This window comes from Nannospalax galili, unplaced genomic scaffold, assembly GCF_000622305.1.
Source record: "Nannospalax galili isolate Female #2095 unplaced genomic scaffold, S.galili_v1.0 scaffold634, whole genome shotgun sequence".
Taxonomy (NCBI): Eukaryota; Metazoa; Chordata; class Mammalia; order Rodentia; family Spalacidae; genus Nannospalax; species Nannospalax galili.
Genome location: NW_008336853.1, coordinates 3,431,493 through 3,451,463, shown reverse-complemented (window position 1 = coordinate 3,451,463; position 19,971 = coordinate 3,431,493). Strand labels below are relative to the sequence as shown.

Genomic DNA, 19,971 nt, shown 5'->3' with positions numbered 1-19,971 from the left:
CTGGGATTAAAGGTGTGTGCAATCACGCCCAGAAAAAATAATTAAAATATTAAAAAAAAAAAAAAAGCTGTCCTTAAACTTCCATATGCCCTCACAGGCTCACAGATAAATGTGTACACAATGAATAAATGAATGTGATTTTTTTTTTTTTTTGGTATTTTTGAGACAGGGTCTCCCTGTAGCCCCAGCTGGCCTGGAACTTGCTATGTAGACCAGGCTAGCCTAAAACTCTCAGCATCTGCCTCTGCCTCAGAGTGCTGGGATTAAAGGTGTGAGCCACCACACCCAGGCTATGAATGAGTTTTTTTAGTGTCTCACTATGCAGCCCCAGATGGCCTAGGCTTTGCAATGTATAAGAGGAGAGGCCTCGAATTCACAGAGATCTGCCTGCCTCTGCCTCCCAAGGGCTGGGATTAAAGGTGTATGTGACCACAGCTGGTCATATAAAAATGTTTAAGAAAAAATAATGACGAAATTATCACCCCAAAGTAGCTCCTGGTCCTAGTTTCAAGTTTCTGAAGCAGGATGGACCCTACAGAATTTATCTGTACAAATCTTTTTGAAAATTTTTATTTTTATTATGTGTGGAAGTGTTTTGTGTGTTAGTGTACTATGTGTATACAATGCTCACTGAGGCCAGAAGGCATCAGGACCCCTGGAACTGGAGTTATAGCTGACGCCATGTGGGTGCTGGGAACCGAACCCAGGTTCTCTGCCAGAGAAGCCCATGTTCTTAACCACTGAGCCATCTCTCCAGCCCCATCTTTATTTTGCAACCTGAACCAGGACTGGTGGCTCACACCTGTAAGACTGAAGGAGAGAGATAGTTCAAGGTCAGCCAGAGAAGGAAAAGGAAAAAAAAAAAGATGAGACTTCCTCTGTGTGACTGCTAGGTTTCTCAGGTACACCAGAGACCAAGATGGGGTGGTCAAACAGGACCTCCCTCCACCTCCAACCACAGGGATACCATGATTTAGTCTACATCCAAGCTCAGTGTGTGACCTCACTCACTGCAGAGTTCTGAGGAAAACAGAACTGAACAGCACCCAAGTTTGAAGATAGACAAACCAACTTTGTTCAAATAGGGAAAATCTGGGGAGAGCTCAGTGGTACTCTCCTATCCTGTACCCATCTCCTGGGTCTGTGGAGCCCGGAGCTGAGTGTAAACCCATGCAGGCTCCTGCCATGATCATGGGGCTGCTGGTGCTGCTGGCTTCCCAAGAGCCCTGGTGGCAGGTCTACACCATGTCTGGAGAGGACAGCCCAACTTGGGGACTCTTGCTGGATCACCAAGAGCTTTGTCCTCTCCCAGTCACTGGAATCAGGCCCCAGGGGGCCCCAACACACTCAGGGGACACCCCTGTGCTGCCCAGATTGGCTCCCTCTCTCCCTCATGGTCCCTGCCACGCCCTGATCCTCTTTGTTAAACATGTCTCTCACTAGCTTTAACGAGCCTGTCTAGGGACAGAGAGACTTTCTAATTATGCTCTAATTGCTTCCCATGGGGAGGATAAATAGGGAGTCCCCATTTCTCTGTAGATGCTCAAGGAGAGAATCTTAGGATTCTGCCAAAACTCAGGCCCGTGTTCCCTGCATTTAGGAGAGCAAATGGGGGCCCTACCCAGGCCTTGCCCACTTTTCTTAGAGCCACCCCTGGCTGAGGGAATGTGGGCGTGAGGAAGGGAAAGTCTGAGATAGGAGCCAGGGCTGTGGGTGGAGGGTCACCTGGTTCCCACAGCCAAAGCAGACGCACTCCAACCTCGTTTCCTGGGACGCACCCAGGTGGTGAAAGGAGCAGACGTTGTGAATTAAGAATTTGATTCCATCTCTGCATCATTTTCCCTTTGGCGAAGGTAGCCTTGGTCCTAAGTGTCTCTTCAGCTAGCGTGGGATAGGGAGACCCCACCTGACCATGCGCTCAGGCCCAGCTCAAAGCATGTCACCTGGGAGTCCTTTCTCCAGTCAAAAGGAGACCATTTAGCTTGCCCTCAGGGGTTCTGATTGCAGCGCCTGCGTGTGACTCCTGAGGTGTAGGAGAATTACAGGGCCAATCCAGTAACTGAACAAACCCTGTACCTCACCAGAGCAGCAGGACCTCCTACTTTACAGAAGGCCTGAGGACTAGGGAGGCTCAGTGACCAAGGGGCCCCCAACTTACAAGTAGTAGTGGCGACACCAGAGTCCCAGAGCCTGCAGGGCGTACTGAGGCAGAGGGGCACAGGAGGTTTGGTCCCTCCAAGAGGTCTCAGGGTGGTGGAGAGGGATAGGAGGTGGGGCAGCTCCAAGCACCATGACAGAAACAGCCTCAGGACCCAAGAGTCCAAGAGCCGAAGGTGATGGCTAACCTCAAGTGTCAACTTGATGAGAACTAGAATCACCTGGGAGATGGGCCTCTGGGCATGCCTGTGGGGAGTCTTGATTAGGTTGCATGGGAAAACCTGCCCACTGTGGGTGGTACCATTCTCTTGGCTGGGCTCCAAGTCAGAGCCACATTCATTGCTCTCTTCTCCCAGCCTGTGCACTCCTGCTGCAGTTGGTATTTTATCATAGCAACAGAAAAGTAACCAAGACACAGACCAGTCCAGCCCCTCCCCTCTCCACACTGAAATAAGACCCCAAGAAGCAGAGACAGACACCAGCGGTGCTAGAAGGGCTTTTTAATGTTTCCTTGATGAGTATCAATATCATGGGAAAAAAATACAAAGTTTAGGATCTAGAACTGATCAGGATGGATTTGGGAGTTGCTGGGTTGAGGCACAGCCCTGACTGTCAGCATGGGAGTTAAGCTACCTACAGAGAAGCACCGGTCAGGAGTCTGGTGAGTGTCTCAGAGTCAGGATCTGGCAGGACTCGGGAGGTAAAGCATTCCACACCAGGCTGCCACCCTCTTCTGAACAGGCCTAATTTAGTGCTCTCTCTCTCTCTCTCTCTCTCTCTCTCTCTCTCTCTCTCTCTCTCTCTCTCTCTCTCTCTCTCATTCCCAGTGGGTAGCTAGACCAGGAGGTGGGTCAGCCATCAGGTATCACCCCTGGGGCTCAGACTCCAGCTTCTACTCCTGCTTTAGATAGAGTTACAGGAGCTGGGCAAAACAGATTTCAGAAAAACAAACAGCCAGGCATGGTAGTGCAGGCTGTAATCCAGTACCCAGAGGGATGTGAGGAGGCTGCTATTGAGTCCAAACACGCAAGGCCAAAAGTTAACAAAACCCCCTTTTTTTTTTTGGCCTTTTTGAGACAGGGTCTCTCTGTAGCCTCAGCTGGCCTGGATCTTACTATGTAGACCAGCCTGGCCTTGATCTCGAAGAAATCCACCTGCCTCTGCCTCCCAAATGCTGGGATTAAAGGCCTGTGCCACCACGCTGGGCCCCAAACCCCACTTTTGCTTACCTGAAATTCAAACTTAATACAGTGTTGTTTCCCTCCCTTCCTTCCTCCCTTCCTCCCTTCCTTCCTTCCTTCCTTCCTTCCTTCCTTCCTTCTTCCCTCCCTCCCTCCCTCTCCCCCCCTTTTCCTTTTTTTCCTTCCTTCCCTAAGCCTGGCCAACAGCCCACCCCTGGGCCCCGGCCTTTGTAGCGGAGAAGGGCTGAGAAAGGAAGGAGATCCTGTTCCCCAAGGGGAGGGAACCACACAGTCAAAACACAACTCACAGTTTCTAGTAGCTCTGGGGTGGGGGGACTAACACTGGGGGTACCTACCCCCACAGTTCAACCTGGGCTAGTCTGCAAGCCCAGACTTAAATAAGCTAATAGTCACTGTGCCATACAAGAGGAGAGACTTAGGACAAAGCTTGCTACAGGATTTTGGCCTCCTGGTAGGGATTTATTATCAAGACTCTTGAAGGTTTTTGACATTGTCCTATCTGGGTTTAAACATAATAATACCAACCAACAAACATACCCATAGGGCAGTGCCAGCCCCATTCCTAGTTATCACCAAGGAAACACTCCTTCTTGAAAACCCAAGAAGCCGGGGGCTTTCCTTCTGTCCCGTGCTGGCCCCTGGGAAGGGCTGCATTTAGTGTATAGGTTAAGGCCATCCCCTGCTCAAGCTGAGCCCCAAGAGCACCAGGCTTCCCATGAGGAGCCAGGGGTGGAGGAGGGAGACGCCAGGACATGTGGCCCCTCCTACCTCCTGCTGCACTCACCTCCCTGGTGGGCACCAAATGCCAGGAGAGAAAAGGGAACCAAGTATCCGTGCCCTTGGGGAGGAGGCCGCCCCTGGCTGTCCTGCTGCAGAAACTCAGGTTGATACCTGGCATCCATCTGAGGCCAGGCTGGAAGCAAGGGGCCCAGAGAGGGGAGAATAGATTCCCACTGGGACACAGCCCTGTCCCAGGCATGACAGGCAGTCAGGCCATTAGTTGGCACCCATGCAACCTCTCCAGCACCCCCTAATCCCCGAGGTTCAGGGTCTACTCCAATGCAAGGCTATCGGCTACTCCTGCACAGTAAGGTCAAAGGTCACAGTGGAGGTGGTGGTGACAGGGAAAGGATGCAGCCCAGAGCTGTGGAAACTGCTCTTGCTTTCTGTTCAGCCTCACACTCGGATCTCATCTTCCTCTTCCTCATCCATGAAGGAGAACTCCTTGTCTGGCTGCCTTGGGGCCATGGCCCGGGCCCTCTCGGGGCCTCGGAAGGCTGGACTGCGCTCCTCCAGGACACCCGAGGTGCAGCTGGACAGGGAACTGCTGTCTCGAGTGGTGTGGCTGCCCACGCTTCGGGCTGAGCTGGGGCTGGGGGCTGCCGCTGCCCACCCATCATCCTCCAGAGTGTGTGGGGGCAGCACTGGGGCTAAGTCTGAGCTGGCCTTGCCTTCCTGTCTCCTCAGAGGAGGGGCTGCCTCCAGCAAAGAGGGAGCCTGGACCATGCCACTGGAATCTTCTTCGTCACGGTAACCACCACCCTCCTCCTCCTCTGGGTCCCACTCATCCTTATCCATGATGCTTAGGACGTCGCCCAGCATGGAGGGCCCCAGGTCAATGTGAAAGGACATGATGGATTCGGCATGTTTCAGCCCGTAGCTGGCCTTGGGCACAATGGGCAGATCCGTCAGGTCCCCAAAGGCCTGCTCATCTAGAAGGGGGTCGGGGGAATGGGGCCCTGTGGCCCCATTCCGATGGAGATCCATTCCTGTCATGCCTTGCTCCTGGTCACCATCCCCAGCATCTACCTTCTTCACAGGGCTGGACGACAGGCTCTTGGGCAGCTTGCTGGAGCCCTTCTCTGCAGCTTCCTTCTCATTGAGCTGGGGCAGGGACATGGCGTTCTTGACAAACAGTGCAGAATCCCGCAGGGAGCCCAACATGTCTCTCTGTTCCCGGTCCCCTCGGGTCACCGACTGTGACCGTTTGCTGCCCCGGAACTTCCGAGACAGAAGGCTGCGTTTGGAAGATGAGGAGGCCTGTTCATCCAGGGACTCACCGTCGGCCTCACCTGCTTTGCTAGTGAGAAAGGATGTGTCCCCAAAGGCGTCCCCAGCCCGGCCTACATGCATAGTGTGGCGGAAGTCACCCAGCGGGGCACTGATCATCTCGGCGGTCAGGTCCACACGGGATCGGCGCTTGGAGTGCACAGAGCTGGACACCAGCTGCTTGAGGATGGGCATGGTGTGACCTGGGAGGGGAGGCGGACCCTCCCAAGGTGGTGGGCAGGTGTGGAGTCAGATCTGAAGTCCAAGTCCAGAGGGTGGAGAGGGTGGTATCGGGGCAGTCAGAGGGCTGCAAACAGAGAACAGGAGGCAAAGGGTTAACAGGCTGGCTTCACAGACGCAATGTCCATCTGCCAATGGACTACCATTTAACCCCAGCCCTCCATCAAAGCAAAATTATCTGAAACCCATCAGCAATCAATTTCCTAACTGTCCTTTCTTCATCCATAGCCTCCCAAGGTGGAGGAATGATTTATAAATCTAGCTAGAGTTTGGTACCTGAGACAGCCTTTCCCTGAAACCCAAGAGGGAAATAATCTTTCTCTGAAAGGGCTCCGCCTCCCTCTACCCTCCCAGAGTGGGACACTGCTAGAACTACTGGCCACCACAATTAATTAAGGTTGTAAAGTTACTCAAGCAGTTAATTCCAGGCAGTCAGTCAGAAGACATATTTTCTGCAGTCCAGCCTGATCCCTGAGGAGTTAGTGGATACCTCAGCCTGAGTCAGCGAGAAGGGAATGGCCAGGCCAGGCCTAAGGAAATGGCGATGCTGTCTGTTACTTCCACACATACGGGCAGCACAGCTCTCTTTTTGAATCAGAATTGGGGTGGGGCTGCTGGAACCCACAGAACTAGCTCCTTGGCCTTCCAACCCTCCTTAAGTGTCTCATAACTTAGGATCCCTGCCTATGACATCACTGTGGGGCACCTAGCTCTGTGTAGAGGCTCCATTTCCCATCTCTCAGGGAGATGAAGTTTGGGAAACTCCCGTTTCTTTAATTGTTAGGGATAGAGGGAGATGGGCTAGGCTATAGATGACCTTCTCCTGGGATGTACAGGTCCCTGGGTGACTAACTAGAAATCCAGAGGCCAGCAGAGGGGACTACCGGGGGACTACCCACAAGGCAAAGCCAGGCCCTTTCTCCCCAGCTAAGCTGGGCAAAGTGGAGAGAGATGGGTTCAAGGATTTAAGAAACACAGTGGTGGGAGATAGGAATGGACCCCAGGGATCTGATCCTTCCCAGTCCTGCTGACAGACGAGTCTTAGAGGCACCTTGGAGGCCCACCTGTCCCGACAGCTGCCTGGCTGGTCTCTACCTTCCCTTTCTCCCACTGTTCCTCATATTTTGGTCTTTTTTTTCCTGTCTTTTTGAGACAGGGTCTCCCCATAGCCCCAGCTGTCCTAGAACTCACTATGTAGATCAGGCTGGCCTTGAACTCACAGAGATCCGCCTGCCTCTGCCTCCAAGTGCTGGGATTAAAGGCGTGCGCCACCACGCCTGGCATATTTTGGTCTTTTTGAGACAGGGTTTCCTTCTAGCCCCAGCTGGACTGCCTATGCCTCCCGAGTGCTGGGACTAAAGGTGTGTGCTACCATGCCCGGCTCTCCTTTATATTTCTTAGCTAAAGCAAAACCTTACCCTAGTTGACACTCCGTTCCCTGCAAGCCTCGGTCCAGGGACAGTCCCTGCTGCCCGTCTTGACGACCTTGCCCACTACCTCCTTTCCCTTGCACTCTGACCCTACCCTTGAGCTTTATGAGTTATCCTGCTCCAACACCCCACTACTTGGTACCACCAACACCCTCTCAGGAAGGACAATTCTGTTTCCAGGAGACCTTCGGCAGCCAGTCCTCTGGGTCACCTGACTCTTGTAGCATTTTAGATGTCCCTTCTGCCAACAGGGGCTTGGTTAAATCTTTCTGCTGGGCTATGAGGTTCCAGAAGGTTCTAATGGGTCTGTGTTCAGAATCTTGTCCAGCAGTGTCTGGTCACACCCACTTAAAGCCTAGCCCCTACGCCCAGCCCTCCCTAACCCCTCAGTATCTCTCCCTTCTGCCTTAATTTCTGCCCCTTTCAGCCCACAGCACAGCCCTTGGGCTCCTGGCCTGACCTCTCGGTGACCTCTGCGACACCCTCCTCCCTTTTAAATTCCATGTCAAACAACCACTATCCAGTCTGATGACTTCCCTCACCAGTGAGAGTGAGCACCCCTCACCAACTCCAGGCAGTCCCACAGCAGACGCCAATAGCAGGAAGTGGCTCCCAGGCAGATCTGCTGCACAGGTGACCTGGGGCCAGCTCAGAACCAGGGAGAACCTGGGGGTGTTCCTTTCCTAGAGGCTAGCTCTCCCTTCAACCACTAGACTCCGAGGAAAGTCAGCCTCCCCACCCTCAACTCTAATGTCCCTCTGGTCCCACCCTGTTCCCCACTCACACAGGAACAGCCTGAGCAGGGCTGGCAATCACTTTCTGCAAAGAGCCAGAGTACAAAGGCTTCATCTTTGTGGCTGACAGGTCTGTCATTGCTACTGAACTCTCTTCCTAGCAAGAAGCAGCCACTGGGCTGAGGAGATACCAGGGGTGGCAGGGCACACCTCTAACCCCAGTGCTGGGAGCTAGGTGGAGACAGCAGGACTGCTGGGCTTGCTGGCTGCCAACTTGCCGACAGCAAGCACTAAGTTGGGTGAGAGACTGTTTTAAGGAGGAGTAAGGCAGAAGCAATAGGGGCAGTCACTCAATATCCTCCTCTGGCCTCTGCTATATCAGTACATGTACCCTCCCTTCACGTACACACACACACACACACACACACACGCACGCACGCACGCACACACATGCACACACATGCATGCACGCACGCACGCACGCACGCACACACGCACGCACGCACTTTTCTAAAGCAGCAGCCATAAACAGTATTCAAACAAATGGCCAAGGCTGCATCCCAACAACTTTGCCTCATGCAATCCCATCAGTTTGGCCTTTTCCAGATTGTGTCCTTTTAAATAAACCAATAAATGTGGGAAAACAACACAAAATTCACCTTCATTTACAAAAACAGATGGCAAGCCAAGCTTGGTGGCGCACACCTGTAGTCCCAGCACTTGGGAGGCAGAGGCAGGTGGATCTCTGTGAGTTCAAGACCAGCCTGGTCTACACAGCGAGTTCCAGGCTAGCTGGGACTACAAGGGGGCCCTGTTTCAAAAAGACAAAACAAAAAAACAAAAACAGATGGCAGGTAGACTTGGCCTGTGGGCAAAGAATTCATTTGGCCCCTGACCACCATCTGTGACCTCTGGACCAGCCATGATCCCCCAGGTCAAATTTTGGAGGAAACTTTCTTTAGCTCAATAAAAAGGGGCTTGGAGAGGTGGCTCAGTGAGGTAGACTGCTTGGCACCCAAGTGATAGGACCTGAGTTTGGATTCCCAGAACCCATGTAAAACGACGCAATAGCACACCTCTGTAATCCTACCGCACCTATCTATAATGAGACAGGAGGCACAGAGAGGAGAATCCTTGGAGGCTCGAAGGCCAGCGAACATAGCGGTGAGCAACTGAAAACAGACTCACTCAGTCCCAAACAGGGCAGGAGGTGAGGTCCAACACCCAAAGCTGTCCTTTCAGTCCTACACACACGCTGTGATGTATGTATGCCCACACTCACACACGCACATACAGTTTTTCTTTTTGGGAGACAGGGTCTCACTGTGTAGCCCTGGCTGGCCTGGAACTTGCAATGTAGACCACACTGGCCTCAAACTCACAGAGATCTGTCTGTCTCTCTATGTGCCACCAGGCCCAGCCCATACACTTTTTTTTTTTTTTTTGTCTTTTTGAAGCAGGGTCTCCCTGTAGCCCCAGCTGTCCTGGAACTCACTATGTAGACCAGGTTGTCCTTGAACTCACAGAGATCCGCCTGCCTCTGCCTCCCAAGTGCTGGAACTACAGGCGTGCACCACCATGCCTGGCTCATACACACAGTTTTTAATGATTTCTTTCTTTCTTTTTATTTTATGTATATGAATGTTTTGCCTGCATGTATTTAAGTGTACCCATATTGTGAAATGCCTGTGGAGGCCAGAAGAGAACACTGAATCCACTGCAACTGGAGTTCCAATTGTTAGCTGCCATGTGGGTGCTGGAAACGGAACCTGGGTCCTCTGCAAGAGCAGCCAGTGCTCTTAACCTCTGAGCCATCTCTCCAGCCCCCACAAATATTTTTTAAAAAAGAGAAAGAAAGGGAAGGCAAGATCCGTGTGGGTCATTGCAACAGGACCCTGGCAAACCCCTTTGGTTTCTCTGATACAGATGAGCAGAACACAAGCACGAAGGACCAGACCCCCTGGCCCTGTGTGCAGAGTGCTGGACCTCAAACTGCTGGAAGGGACACCCAGGTAGGTCATCTTACAGCTAGAAAAGCAGGGTCGCTGAGGCAGTGATTCAGCCTCCACCTGGCTCATACCCCAATGAGCAGTGCCGGCTGGGCTGCCGTCAGGCCCCACTCTGGGGCTTTCTCTCCCTGTGCTGGCGCTTTGCTGAAGCTCTGTGCACCATCACTGATGGAGTGCCCTCCCTGCCACTTGTCCAGGGGATCCAGGAGGGACTTCTGAAATTTCAAGACAGTTGTGTGTCATCCCAGAGCAACTTCTGGCCTGAAGATGCTTGGTGCCAGGTGATCTTCTTATTGGGGGTGGGGGACCTGGGTGGTCAGCTAGTCATAGCAGCCCTGGTCTCTATCTTAAGATGCCAGCAGCAGCCATCACTCAGTCATGACAACTCAAATGTTCTGGAGACTCGGCCCCAGATTCCCAGGAGGCAAAACTGTCCGGGGCTGAAGATGGCTACCCCAGAGTAAGAACATGTGAAAACAGAGCATGAGGACACGAGAGCGAGACAAGAGTGGGAGGAGCACCCAGGGACAGATCCAGTGCCATGAGCTTGCATAAGGGTTTCACTGTAAGGCCAGGAATCTCCCCAAAGGCCCCGGAACCTCTGCTGTACCGCAGTTTCCTATCAGAAAAGATGGGGAAACCACAGGCAGTTGCCCAGGACTCTCCAGAGATGCTGGAGAGCCCCATGGCCACCCAGAGGGACCTCACAGCCTCAGGGAAGAAGGATCCTCCCCGATCGTCCCATTAGCTGCCCCTCTCCCCAGCACTATGTTGCTGTAGCAAAAAGGACAGTGGGATGCTTAGTGAAAACCAGTTGTGGAACCCCACATTCATGCATGCCATCCTAGTCCAGCTCTCGTATTCCAGGATCCTATGCGCCTCTGCTTCCCAAAGGACAGTGACAGGTCTAATGCTATCTACTTCCTGTGATTTCACTCCCAACAGTGTTGGTATAAGGCTATGTGACTTGTAACAATCATTTTAAATATCCAGCAAGAGGGCCTAGATGGCATCCCCCATCTGTACCATCACCCAGTGATCTGGGTAGGATGAGACGTTGTCCTCTGGGGTCTCAGAGTTTGAGTGTGCCTGACACGGGACAAGCAACAGCCTTGAAGGCCAGCAAGAACTCAGTCAATAGGTGGCTTGAAGTCCTTAGTTTCAAGGGCCCAAGTGACAGTGAATCACCCCAAGCTTCTAACAGACACGAGTTGGGAGTGTGGACATGGTCAGGAACTTTAGGAACAAGCAGAGGGCAGGGATCTCGCACTCAGGGGGACATTGGGCATAGCCTGGGGCCAGCACTGGGAGGCTCAAGCTCCCTCGCAGTGAGACTGGGCCTCAAGAGCTGAGAGTTTGGGAGGAGTGTTGCTAAGCTCTGTGACTCAGCTTTGGGGAAGTGGCTAAAACAGGCTGTCCTAGGAGGCCAGGTGGCTACCCCACCCTACCCCAGAAGTCACATCCCATTTTCCTGGGTGGGGAAGGGAACCAGGTCAGCAGCTAGCAGCTTTCCCTAGCTCTCCTGAGCCTTGGAGAGCCAGTTTCTTCTATGCACAGCCCCCTTGACTCTAGAACCTTCCCCTAAGGCAGGAGCAAAAGGCCCTTCCTGGCAAGCTTCCTAGCAACCCAACAGGTAGCTCACTCTGGAAACACAAGACAATGTTTTCTTGGACCTGTCACCACCCTGCCTGCAGGACACACTGTGAATGTTACCTTCCCAGACTGGTCAACAGCCCCTTGACAGACAAACATGTCAAGCTGGATCAGTGCCTCCTACTCTAAATGTCCAGGCAATGGCCTGTCCCTGGCATCCTAGCCTGAGGCAGGAACTAGCTCAGCTCTCCTAGGATGGCCAGCTAGGCAGGCCTCCCACTCTGAAGCTGACTGGTAGCTCACCCTAGTCAGTATAGGGAGTACACATGCTTTAACGCCCACTGCCACTGCCAAGGGCAGCCACGCCCTTCACCGTCCCTTCCCCTTCTTGGGATTTTGACTATCTACTGGAGACTAGCTTCAGGCTATGTGGCTGGACAGAAAAGGGCGTTGGTCAGGTGAATCATGACTTTAGTCATAGCTTAGATTGGCTCTAAGTGGTTTTGTTTACTCTCCAGTCACTGTCTTATTGCAGACCCTCCAGCATTCACATACAGCCAGCTCTCTGTGTTCCTCGGTTCCTTCTGCATCTGAAGATTCAACCAACCACTGCTTGAAAGCCTTTCAGGGGGACAATGCTTGTATCTGGACTGAATGTGCACAGATTTCCTTATGATTATTCTAAAGAATACAGCACAGCTGCGTCTGTCAACCATTCCCACTGTATGACATGTACAAGTTATCTAGAGTCGACTTGAAGGACTCGGGAAGGCACTCATAGGTTCTATGCAAACACCTTTTGTACACAGGACCCTCTGCTGGGATTCTGGTATCTGAGGGGGGTCTGGGGACAAGTCCTCCATGGATGCTCAGAGACTGCTGTACTACTACTGTTCGAGGCCCCGCAGACAGGACAGTGAAAATATTCTTAAAGCACAAGCGTTGGTGAGTGGGGCTGTAAACCTGTAAATAAAAATGAAAGCCTCTTGCAGCCCTTAGTGTAACATAAGACGGGGCCAACAGGAGCAAGTGAGGGAATGTGTGGACACTGGAGAGAACCCTCTGACGAAGGAACACTGTGAGTTGAGCGTTGCCCAAACAGGAGACAGCTGAATCAAAACCGGGCAGGCAGAAAGAATATCACATTTGAAGGACCCCGGGGGTGTAAACATGCGTGTTCTGGAAAGCCTGTGGGGTCAGAGGACAGGTCACACAGGCCCCAGTGGTCATTCTGGGTGCATAAAACCAATGGCCACAGGTAAGCTCCTGGTGGGATCTGACACTGGAACCATGGGAGAGAGGAAGCAGAGTTCAGTCAGGAGGCTTTTGTGGGAGTTTAGGGCAAGAAGGAGGAAAATTAAGACATAAGTTTGGGCCAGGCATGGTGGTACACGCCTTTGAGCCCAGCACTTGGGAGGCAGAGGCAGGTGGATCTTTTTGAGTTCAAGACCAGCCTGGCCTACACAGTGAGTTCCAGGACAGTTGGGGCTACTGCCTCAAAAAGACCAAAAAAAAAAAAAGTAAGACATCTTACATGGCATGTTTTGGTGTTGGGGGCAGCAGGAGTTGATGAGGGTCCTGATGGCAGGTGAAAGGGCACTATCCACAGGGGCTCCAGGTGTGCTTTCCCAGGCTGAGTCATATCTGGTGGGTTATGGCCTTTCCCACAGAGCCAAAAAAAAAAAAAAAACAAACCACAGTACCTACCCCCAGGCAGAACTTAACTTTGTCCAGAGGTGAGGTGTCTGGTGCTATTTAATGTCTGTCAGGGGGTTAGAAAACCAGCAGAATGCAGGCCACACCACCCCTGAGAGGCTAGTGGCTCTGGCTTTTGTCAAGGGGAAAAATCTGGTACCTTCTGGAACACTCACTAGCTTTTATCTAGCTCAGATAAGAAGGAGCTGGGAGGCACTGAGGGATGGCAGAACAACATACATTGTAAGAGGAGGACTTCCAACCGTCTGTGCTGGAGTGTAGCTGACTTGGAAATCTTTTAGGACCTTCAAACACACACACTGCCTTTCAGAAAGCCCTGGTATTTGAAAGTCTGCTGTTTGTACGAGGAGCTTAATACTGACTTAATACTTAATACTGACTTAAAATACTCCAGGCCCGAATAGCCACAATTCCAAGAAATGAACGACCCACCCTGGCTCCCGTACCATTTATGTATCTGTGACAAGGCTCTCCCTAAAATACTTGATGTGAGGGCTCAGAGGCCCTCTGAGAGGTAGAAAGGTCAAATAAAGGGACTCAGTCCAGGCTAGTGGTTGAAGCCACACTTTTAATTCCTTCTCCAGGGTCTAGCTGCTAAAACAGCAACAAAGTATCAAAGATATGAGGGCACCATGTAAGAAGCACTCATCTAAACGTGTCCTTCATATGTACATGTGTGTACTTGTAAGTTATATGCATAGCAACTACCAACCATGCAGTAATTAGTAAGATACAGTTTTTAAGAAAAATCTAGCCAGGTGTGGTGGTGCACACCTTTAGTCCCAGTGCTTGGGAGGCAGAGGCAGGCAGATCTCTGTGAGTTTGAGGCCAGCCTGGTCTACATAGTGAGTTACAGGCTAGCTGGGGCTACAGAGAGACCCTGTCTCAAAATGACCAAAGAAAAAAAAGAAAAATTTATACAGGGCCCTCTAAATTTGTGGATTCCACATCTGTGAACTCAATCAATCTCAGATTTAAAAAGAAAACAAATTATGGCTGAGGGGATGGCTTGGTGGGCAAAGTGCTGGCTGTGTAAAGCACAGGACCTGAGTTCAGTCCCCAGCACCCACATGGGTGGGGAGCAGAGATGGGTGAGTCCTGGGGGCTCTCTGGCTTGCCATCCTAGCTCAAGGTTCACTGTCTCAAAAAGCAAGGTAGCGAGTGGGCTGGTGAGATGGCTCAGCAGATAGTGCCAAGCCTGAGGACCCAAGTTACCCCGGGACCCACATGGTTGGTGGAAGGTGAAAATGGATCCCAAGCTGTCCTCTGACTTCCAGGTGTACACAGTATTATGTGCACCCCTCCATAAAAAATTAAAAGGCACTTGCCACACAAGCCGAGTTTGAACCCCAGAACTACAGAAAAGGTGGAGGATGCCTGAAAGCTTTCCTCTGACCTCACACACACAGACACCCACCAATTAAAAGTTTTTTAAAAGTTGAAGAATCAATTAAGGAAGATATCCCAAAGCCAACCTCTGGCCTGCACATCCATACCCATGGATGAGTGCCTCCCACCACCCACATACCACACACACACACAAATACTCAGAAACAACTACACCTTCAACCTGGGCATAGTGATACACACTTTTAATCCCAGCATTTAGGAGGTAGAGGTAGCTCAATCTCTGTGAGTTTGAGGGCTGCCTGGTCTACATAGTGAGTTCCAGGTCAATCAGGACTACATACTAAGGCCCTAACTTAACAAATTACACCTGCACGGAACACGCAGAACCCACCATTTTTGTTCCCTAAACAATATAGCATAACTATCTTCATAGTGTTTCACTTCCTGATGTAGAGAGCACCAGGAGTGCAGGAGCTACACACAAATATCACGCTGTTTATTATGTGAGGGATTGGAGCATCTGTGGATTTTTGTATCCCAGGGGGACCTGGAGTCAATCCCCTGCGGACACCAGAGGGTAGCTGTGCCGGTTCTGGTCTGGCCTTCCCACACACAGTAGATTTTTGTCACGTAGCCCAGGGGTGGGAACGGGGGCTAAAATGTAGTTCCCAAGTATCAGAAATTATCCAACCTGGTGGCCTTGAGCCTGCAGGAGTAAGGAAGGGTGGCTTGCCAAAGGTCGTGGAGCTTGTGAGGGGCCCGGGTGATGCTAGAGCCTATGTGTCTTCTGCCAATCTGAAAATCTTCTCCAGGTAGCACCTGCAATGGGGTCCCTGCCAGGCGCCAGGCCAGACCTTCCTGCATTTACTACCATCAAGTAGGAGCCAGAAAAGGGAGGAGGGAGGAACACACTCCCACCAAGCAGGGAGGAAGTCACAACACCCAGATCCAAGAGCGTCTCACATCCTAATGACCTCAGGGCCAGGGTGGCCAAGGGACATCCACGACTGTGGCCAAGTTCCTTAAGTATAAATTCAGCTTCCTCAAGCCAGGCCTGGTAGTCCAGGTTTGTATTCCCTGCTCGTTGGAGGGCTGAGGCAGGGGAATGGCAAGTTCAAAATCTGCTTAAGAGGTTGGAGAGATGGCTCAGCGGTTAAGAGTACTAGCCAATCTTGCAGAGGACCCTAGTTTGGTTCCCAGTGTCCATATGGTGGCTAACAACCATCCGTAACTCCAGTTCCAGGGGATCCAACACCCTCTTCTGGCCTCTGCATGCATGGGTGTGCTTAATATATACAGGCAGAACACACATACACATAAAATAAAAATTATTACTTTTAAAAAATCTGGCTGGGCTACAGGGTAACTCAGCCACTTCCACATCTTGAAACAGACCTCATGAAACTGTGTCAAAGGAAGAAAAAGTCCCATAACCAGATATTTATCATCAGGTCCTTATTCACTACAGCATGAGATGGGAAAGAATGCCATGCTCAGCAGTAAGGGGCAGACCCAGGAAATGAGGAGCCACCTGAGCAGTGGCCTGTCACAGAGCCTGGAAAGTTGGGAGGGGGCAGGCGGGGGGCAGTGTCTAGAGACCATGTGGTCATGTGGAACACTGTTTCCCAAACAGCAGGCAATACCGCACGGGAAAGGAGGGACCCATATCCATATCTGTTCTTTCAGTTCCACAGGAATGTGCACACAAGCAGAGACAGAGACGGCAAGAGGCTGGTTCTTTTTAAAAAAGTTCCTGGGTTCTGCGTGGTGGCACACACCTTTTAATCCCAGCACTCTGGAGGCAGAGGCAGGTGGACGGATCTCTGTGACAGTAAGGCCAGTCTGGCGTACATAGAGAGTTCTAGGCCAGCTGAGGCTACTGGGAGATCCTGTCTCCAGAAAAAAAAACCCCACCAACAACAAAAAAGAAACAAAAGCTTCTGTGTATGTGTGTGTGTATGTGCATACACACAAATACATGTGTCATGGCACACTAGTGGAGATCAGAGGATGACTTGTGGGAGTCAATTCTTTCCCTACCATGTATGTACCCGAAATGAAACTCAGGTCATCAGGCTGGGTAGCAGGTAGGTACTCTTACCTGCTGAGCCCCACCCCTTGCTGCACATGCACACACACAGTCACATACACACACACACACACACACACACACACACACCTTTAACAGGGGTTCTGGGGACTGAACTCGGGTTCTTGTGGTTATATTTTACTAAGCTATTTCCTCAGCCCCCCCCCAAAACTTTCTTTAATGTGGTAATGCTGTTTTTGATAATAATAATAATAATAATAATAATAATAATATATCACAAAGCATCAAAGGCTTACGAGAAAGGCTTTAATTTCACAACCAGCTTAAAACTCTCCAGTTCTCAGGCCTCAGCAGCTGCAGGTAAAAGACATCAGCCAGGGTGAGTGTGGCTCTCTATATCCACAAGTTTATACAGCACTCACGTCTGTCCTTTCTCTCTCCCCTTGCCACTTTCCCGCCCTCCCACCCCAAGTCACCCCCCAAGTGAGTCAGGTTCTTGTTCTACTCTAAGTTGTCTGGGAGGAGAATGTGGGCAATCTATAAGATAGGGATGTATAATTACAGATCCATATGATCTACGCTAGACTAAACAACACATCTACTGTCAGAACTACATAAATTTATAATCTGTTCTCTGGTATCAGGGAACAGAGAGAGCAAGGGCCTCCCCCACTCCCCACCCCAGAAAGAGAACCCTCCCAGCAGCTGCTTCCTGGTGCTCAAGCCTTCTCTGCTGAGCAGATGACTGGTAACAACCACGCCCACCTACCGGAGACTGGCCTCCATCCAGACACTGGAGCTCCTAAGCTGGAGGCCAGCCGCCCACAGGACAGTGGGATGCTGTGGGCGACACCCTGGGCGGGTGAAGGCCTGGCTTCTGCCCCTCCTACGGCCCCAGCCCAGCTACTCTAAAGCACTGGGGAACAGCAGGAAGATACTCAGGGCAGGGGGCACCAGGGGCTTTAGCAACTGGCTATGTTCAGAAAAATGACTAATGTCATATGTCCCCTTTTACCGGGTACCTGTTGTGTGCCAGGTACTGTGCTGGGACAATGGATGTATCCACTTCTGAGACTCAAAGCTGCCCTACAGGAGGGTGTCGTGGTTGCCCCTTTTTACAGGAAGGATTAAATTCCCTCACTCCCTCTCACAGCTTTGGAACTGACCAGTACCCATCTCTGGCAGACCATGGAGCAGCGCATAGGCTTGGAGGGGCTGCGTAGGGCTGGCTTAGGGACCAGGATCCACTTTATCGACTTCCTTTTTTCTGTCTCAATTTTATTTTTATTTTATGTGTATGAGTGTTTTGCCTGAATGTAAAAGCACCCATGTCATGCAATACCCACAAAGGCCAGAAGAGCATGCCAGATCTCCTAGAACTGGAGTTATAGACAATTGTTAACTGCTGTATGGGTGCTGGGAACCAAACCCAGGGCCTCTGCACCAGTGCTCTAAACCACTGAGCCATCTCTCCAGCCCACACTTTACCAACTTCTGATTAGGTCTGCCCCTAGGAAAGGCTGCGCTTGAAGCCTCCCAATGCTCTGACTCCACAGGAAGAGAGAAAACTAGAGAGGATCTGACAGAAACCCAAGCCAGGTGTCCCCTGGATGCTTAGGAACATGGTCAGCACAAGGCCCAGCTTCAAATGTTTCTCAAGGTAGCCCTGGCCCTTGGTGGTTCTAGATCTCAAGGAAGATCAGAACCCTGACTCAAGTCAGCTTTTAAACCCTGGGAGCCGGGCACCTACTCCAGCCTGTGCAAGCCCAGCTGGGGCACATCCCACTTCCTACAGATAAACATCCTTGCTTTGATGGCTCCTTCCTGGAAGGGAAAGTGATTGAGGTCCCAGACGTCACTCCATAGCTTCCCACAGCTTCCAGGGGATGCAGGTTGCCCAGCTGTCCCTGCTTGGGGGTAGGGAAAGGGAAGGATGCTGGGGAGGGGCGGGAGTAAGTCAGCCAGGGCAGGGACCACAGGGTGAACCTGGCAAGGAACAAAGGAAACCTTCACACCAGAACATCTCCATGTTTCTCAATTCCTGCCACAATTCTCTATGGGTTATTCTTTTCATTTAATTAATTTTTATGTGTGAGTGTGCTGCCTGCATGTATGTAAGTGTATGTGTGCCTGCAATGCCTGAGCAGACCAGAAGAGAGCATCAGATTCCATGGGAGTTACGAATTGTTAGCCTCCATGTGGGTGCTGGGAACTGAACCCAGGGAAGCCACTGCTCTTAAGGACTGAGCCATCTCTCCAGCCCTGGGTTATTTTGTTTTGCTTTGTTTTGGTTTTTTGAGACAGGATCTCCCTGTAGCCCCAGCTGGCCTGGAACTCCCTATGTAGACCAGGCTGGCCTCAAATTCACAGAGATCCACCTGCCTCTGCCTCTGCCTCCTGAGTACTGGGATTAAAGGTGTATGGCACCATGCCTGGCTAATTTTTAAAACTTTAAAATTTTATATGTGTGTGTGTGTGTGCATGCACACGTGTGCACACGTAGAGATCAGAAGGATATCAGATCCCCTGGAGCTAGAGTACAGGCTGTTCTACCTGATGTGGGTGCTGGGAACCTAACTCTAGTTCTCTACAAGAGCAGTAAATGCTCTTAATCAATGAGTCAAGGCTCCAGTATCAGGTTATTAAATACTCTACACCTCACTGTCCAATATAGTGGCCACTGAGCTATTAAATACTCTGCAGCAGCTGGGTATAGAAGCACATGCCTTTAACTTCAGCACTCATGATGCAGAGGCAGGCAGATCTCTGTGAGATTGAGGCTAGCCTGGCCATAGTGAGTTCTAGGTCAACTGGGGCTACAGGAAGACCTTGCCTCAACAAAACCCCAATAACAACAAAAGACACCTGTATACCAGGGGCTGGGAAGACATGGCTTGGTAAGCAAAGTGCTTGTGATACAAACATGAAGTCCTGAGTTCGGATCCCAGAACCTACATAAACAGCCCAAAACAGCAGCATATGCCTGTAATCCCAGCACTGGGGAGGTAGAGCTTGCTGGCTTAGCCACTCTAGCTAAATTGGTGAGCTCCAGGTTCAATGAGAAACTCTGTCTTAAAAAATAAGGTGGACGAGCTGGGAGTGGTGGCACATGCCTTTAATCCCAGCACTCGGGAGGCAGAGGCATTTGGATCTCTGTGAGTTCAAGGCCAGCCTGGTCTACATAGCGAGTTCTAGTACAGCTGGGGCTACAGGGAGACCCTGTCTCAAAAAAGAGCAGAAAAAAAAAAAAGGTGGAGGGGCTAGAGATGGTTCAGTGGTTAAGAGCACTTGCTGCTCTTGCAGAGGAGTTTGGGTCCCAGAACCTTACAATCACCTGTAACTAGCATGCATGCATACACACACACTCTCTCTCTTTCTAACATGGTGGCCACTGTGGCTAGTTCCAGCTCAGAGATGGTAAGTGTATAATAATATTCACAG

The 19,971-nt window shown here is 51.2% G+C and overlaps 1 protein-coding gene across 7 annotated transcripts in view; it reads right to left on the bottom strand.

Annotated features, from left to right (window-relative positions):
* Positions 1 to 2,642: 2,642 nt before the first annotated feature.
* Cdc42ep4 (CDC42 effector protein 4) overlaps positions 2,643 to 19,971 on the bottom strand; it is a 30,140-nt gene continuing 12,811 nt past the window's right edge. For all 7 annotated transcript variants that reach the window (XM_029562730.1, XM_017797726.2, XM_017797724.2 and 4 more), the window contains one exon: positions 2,643 to 5,715. In XM_029562730.1, coding sequence (XP_029418590.1) covers positions 4,536 to 5,603 — 1,068 coding nt within the window. In that variant the 5' untranslated portion in view covers positions 5,604 to 5,715 and the 3' untranslated portion in view covers positions 2,643 to 4,535. The remainder of the gene's footprint in view (positions 5,716 to 19,971) is intronic.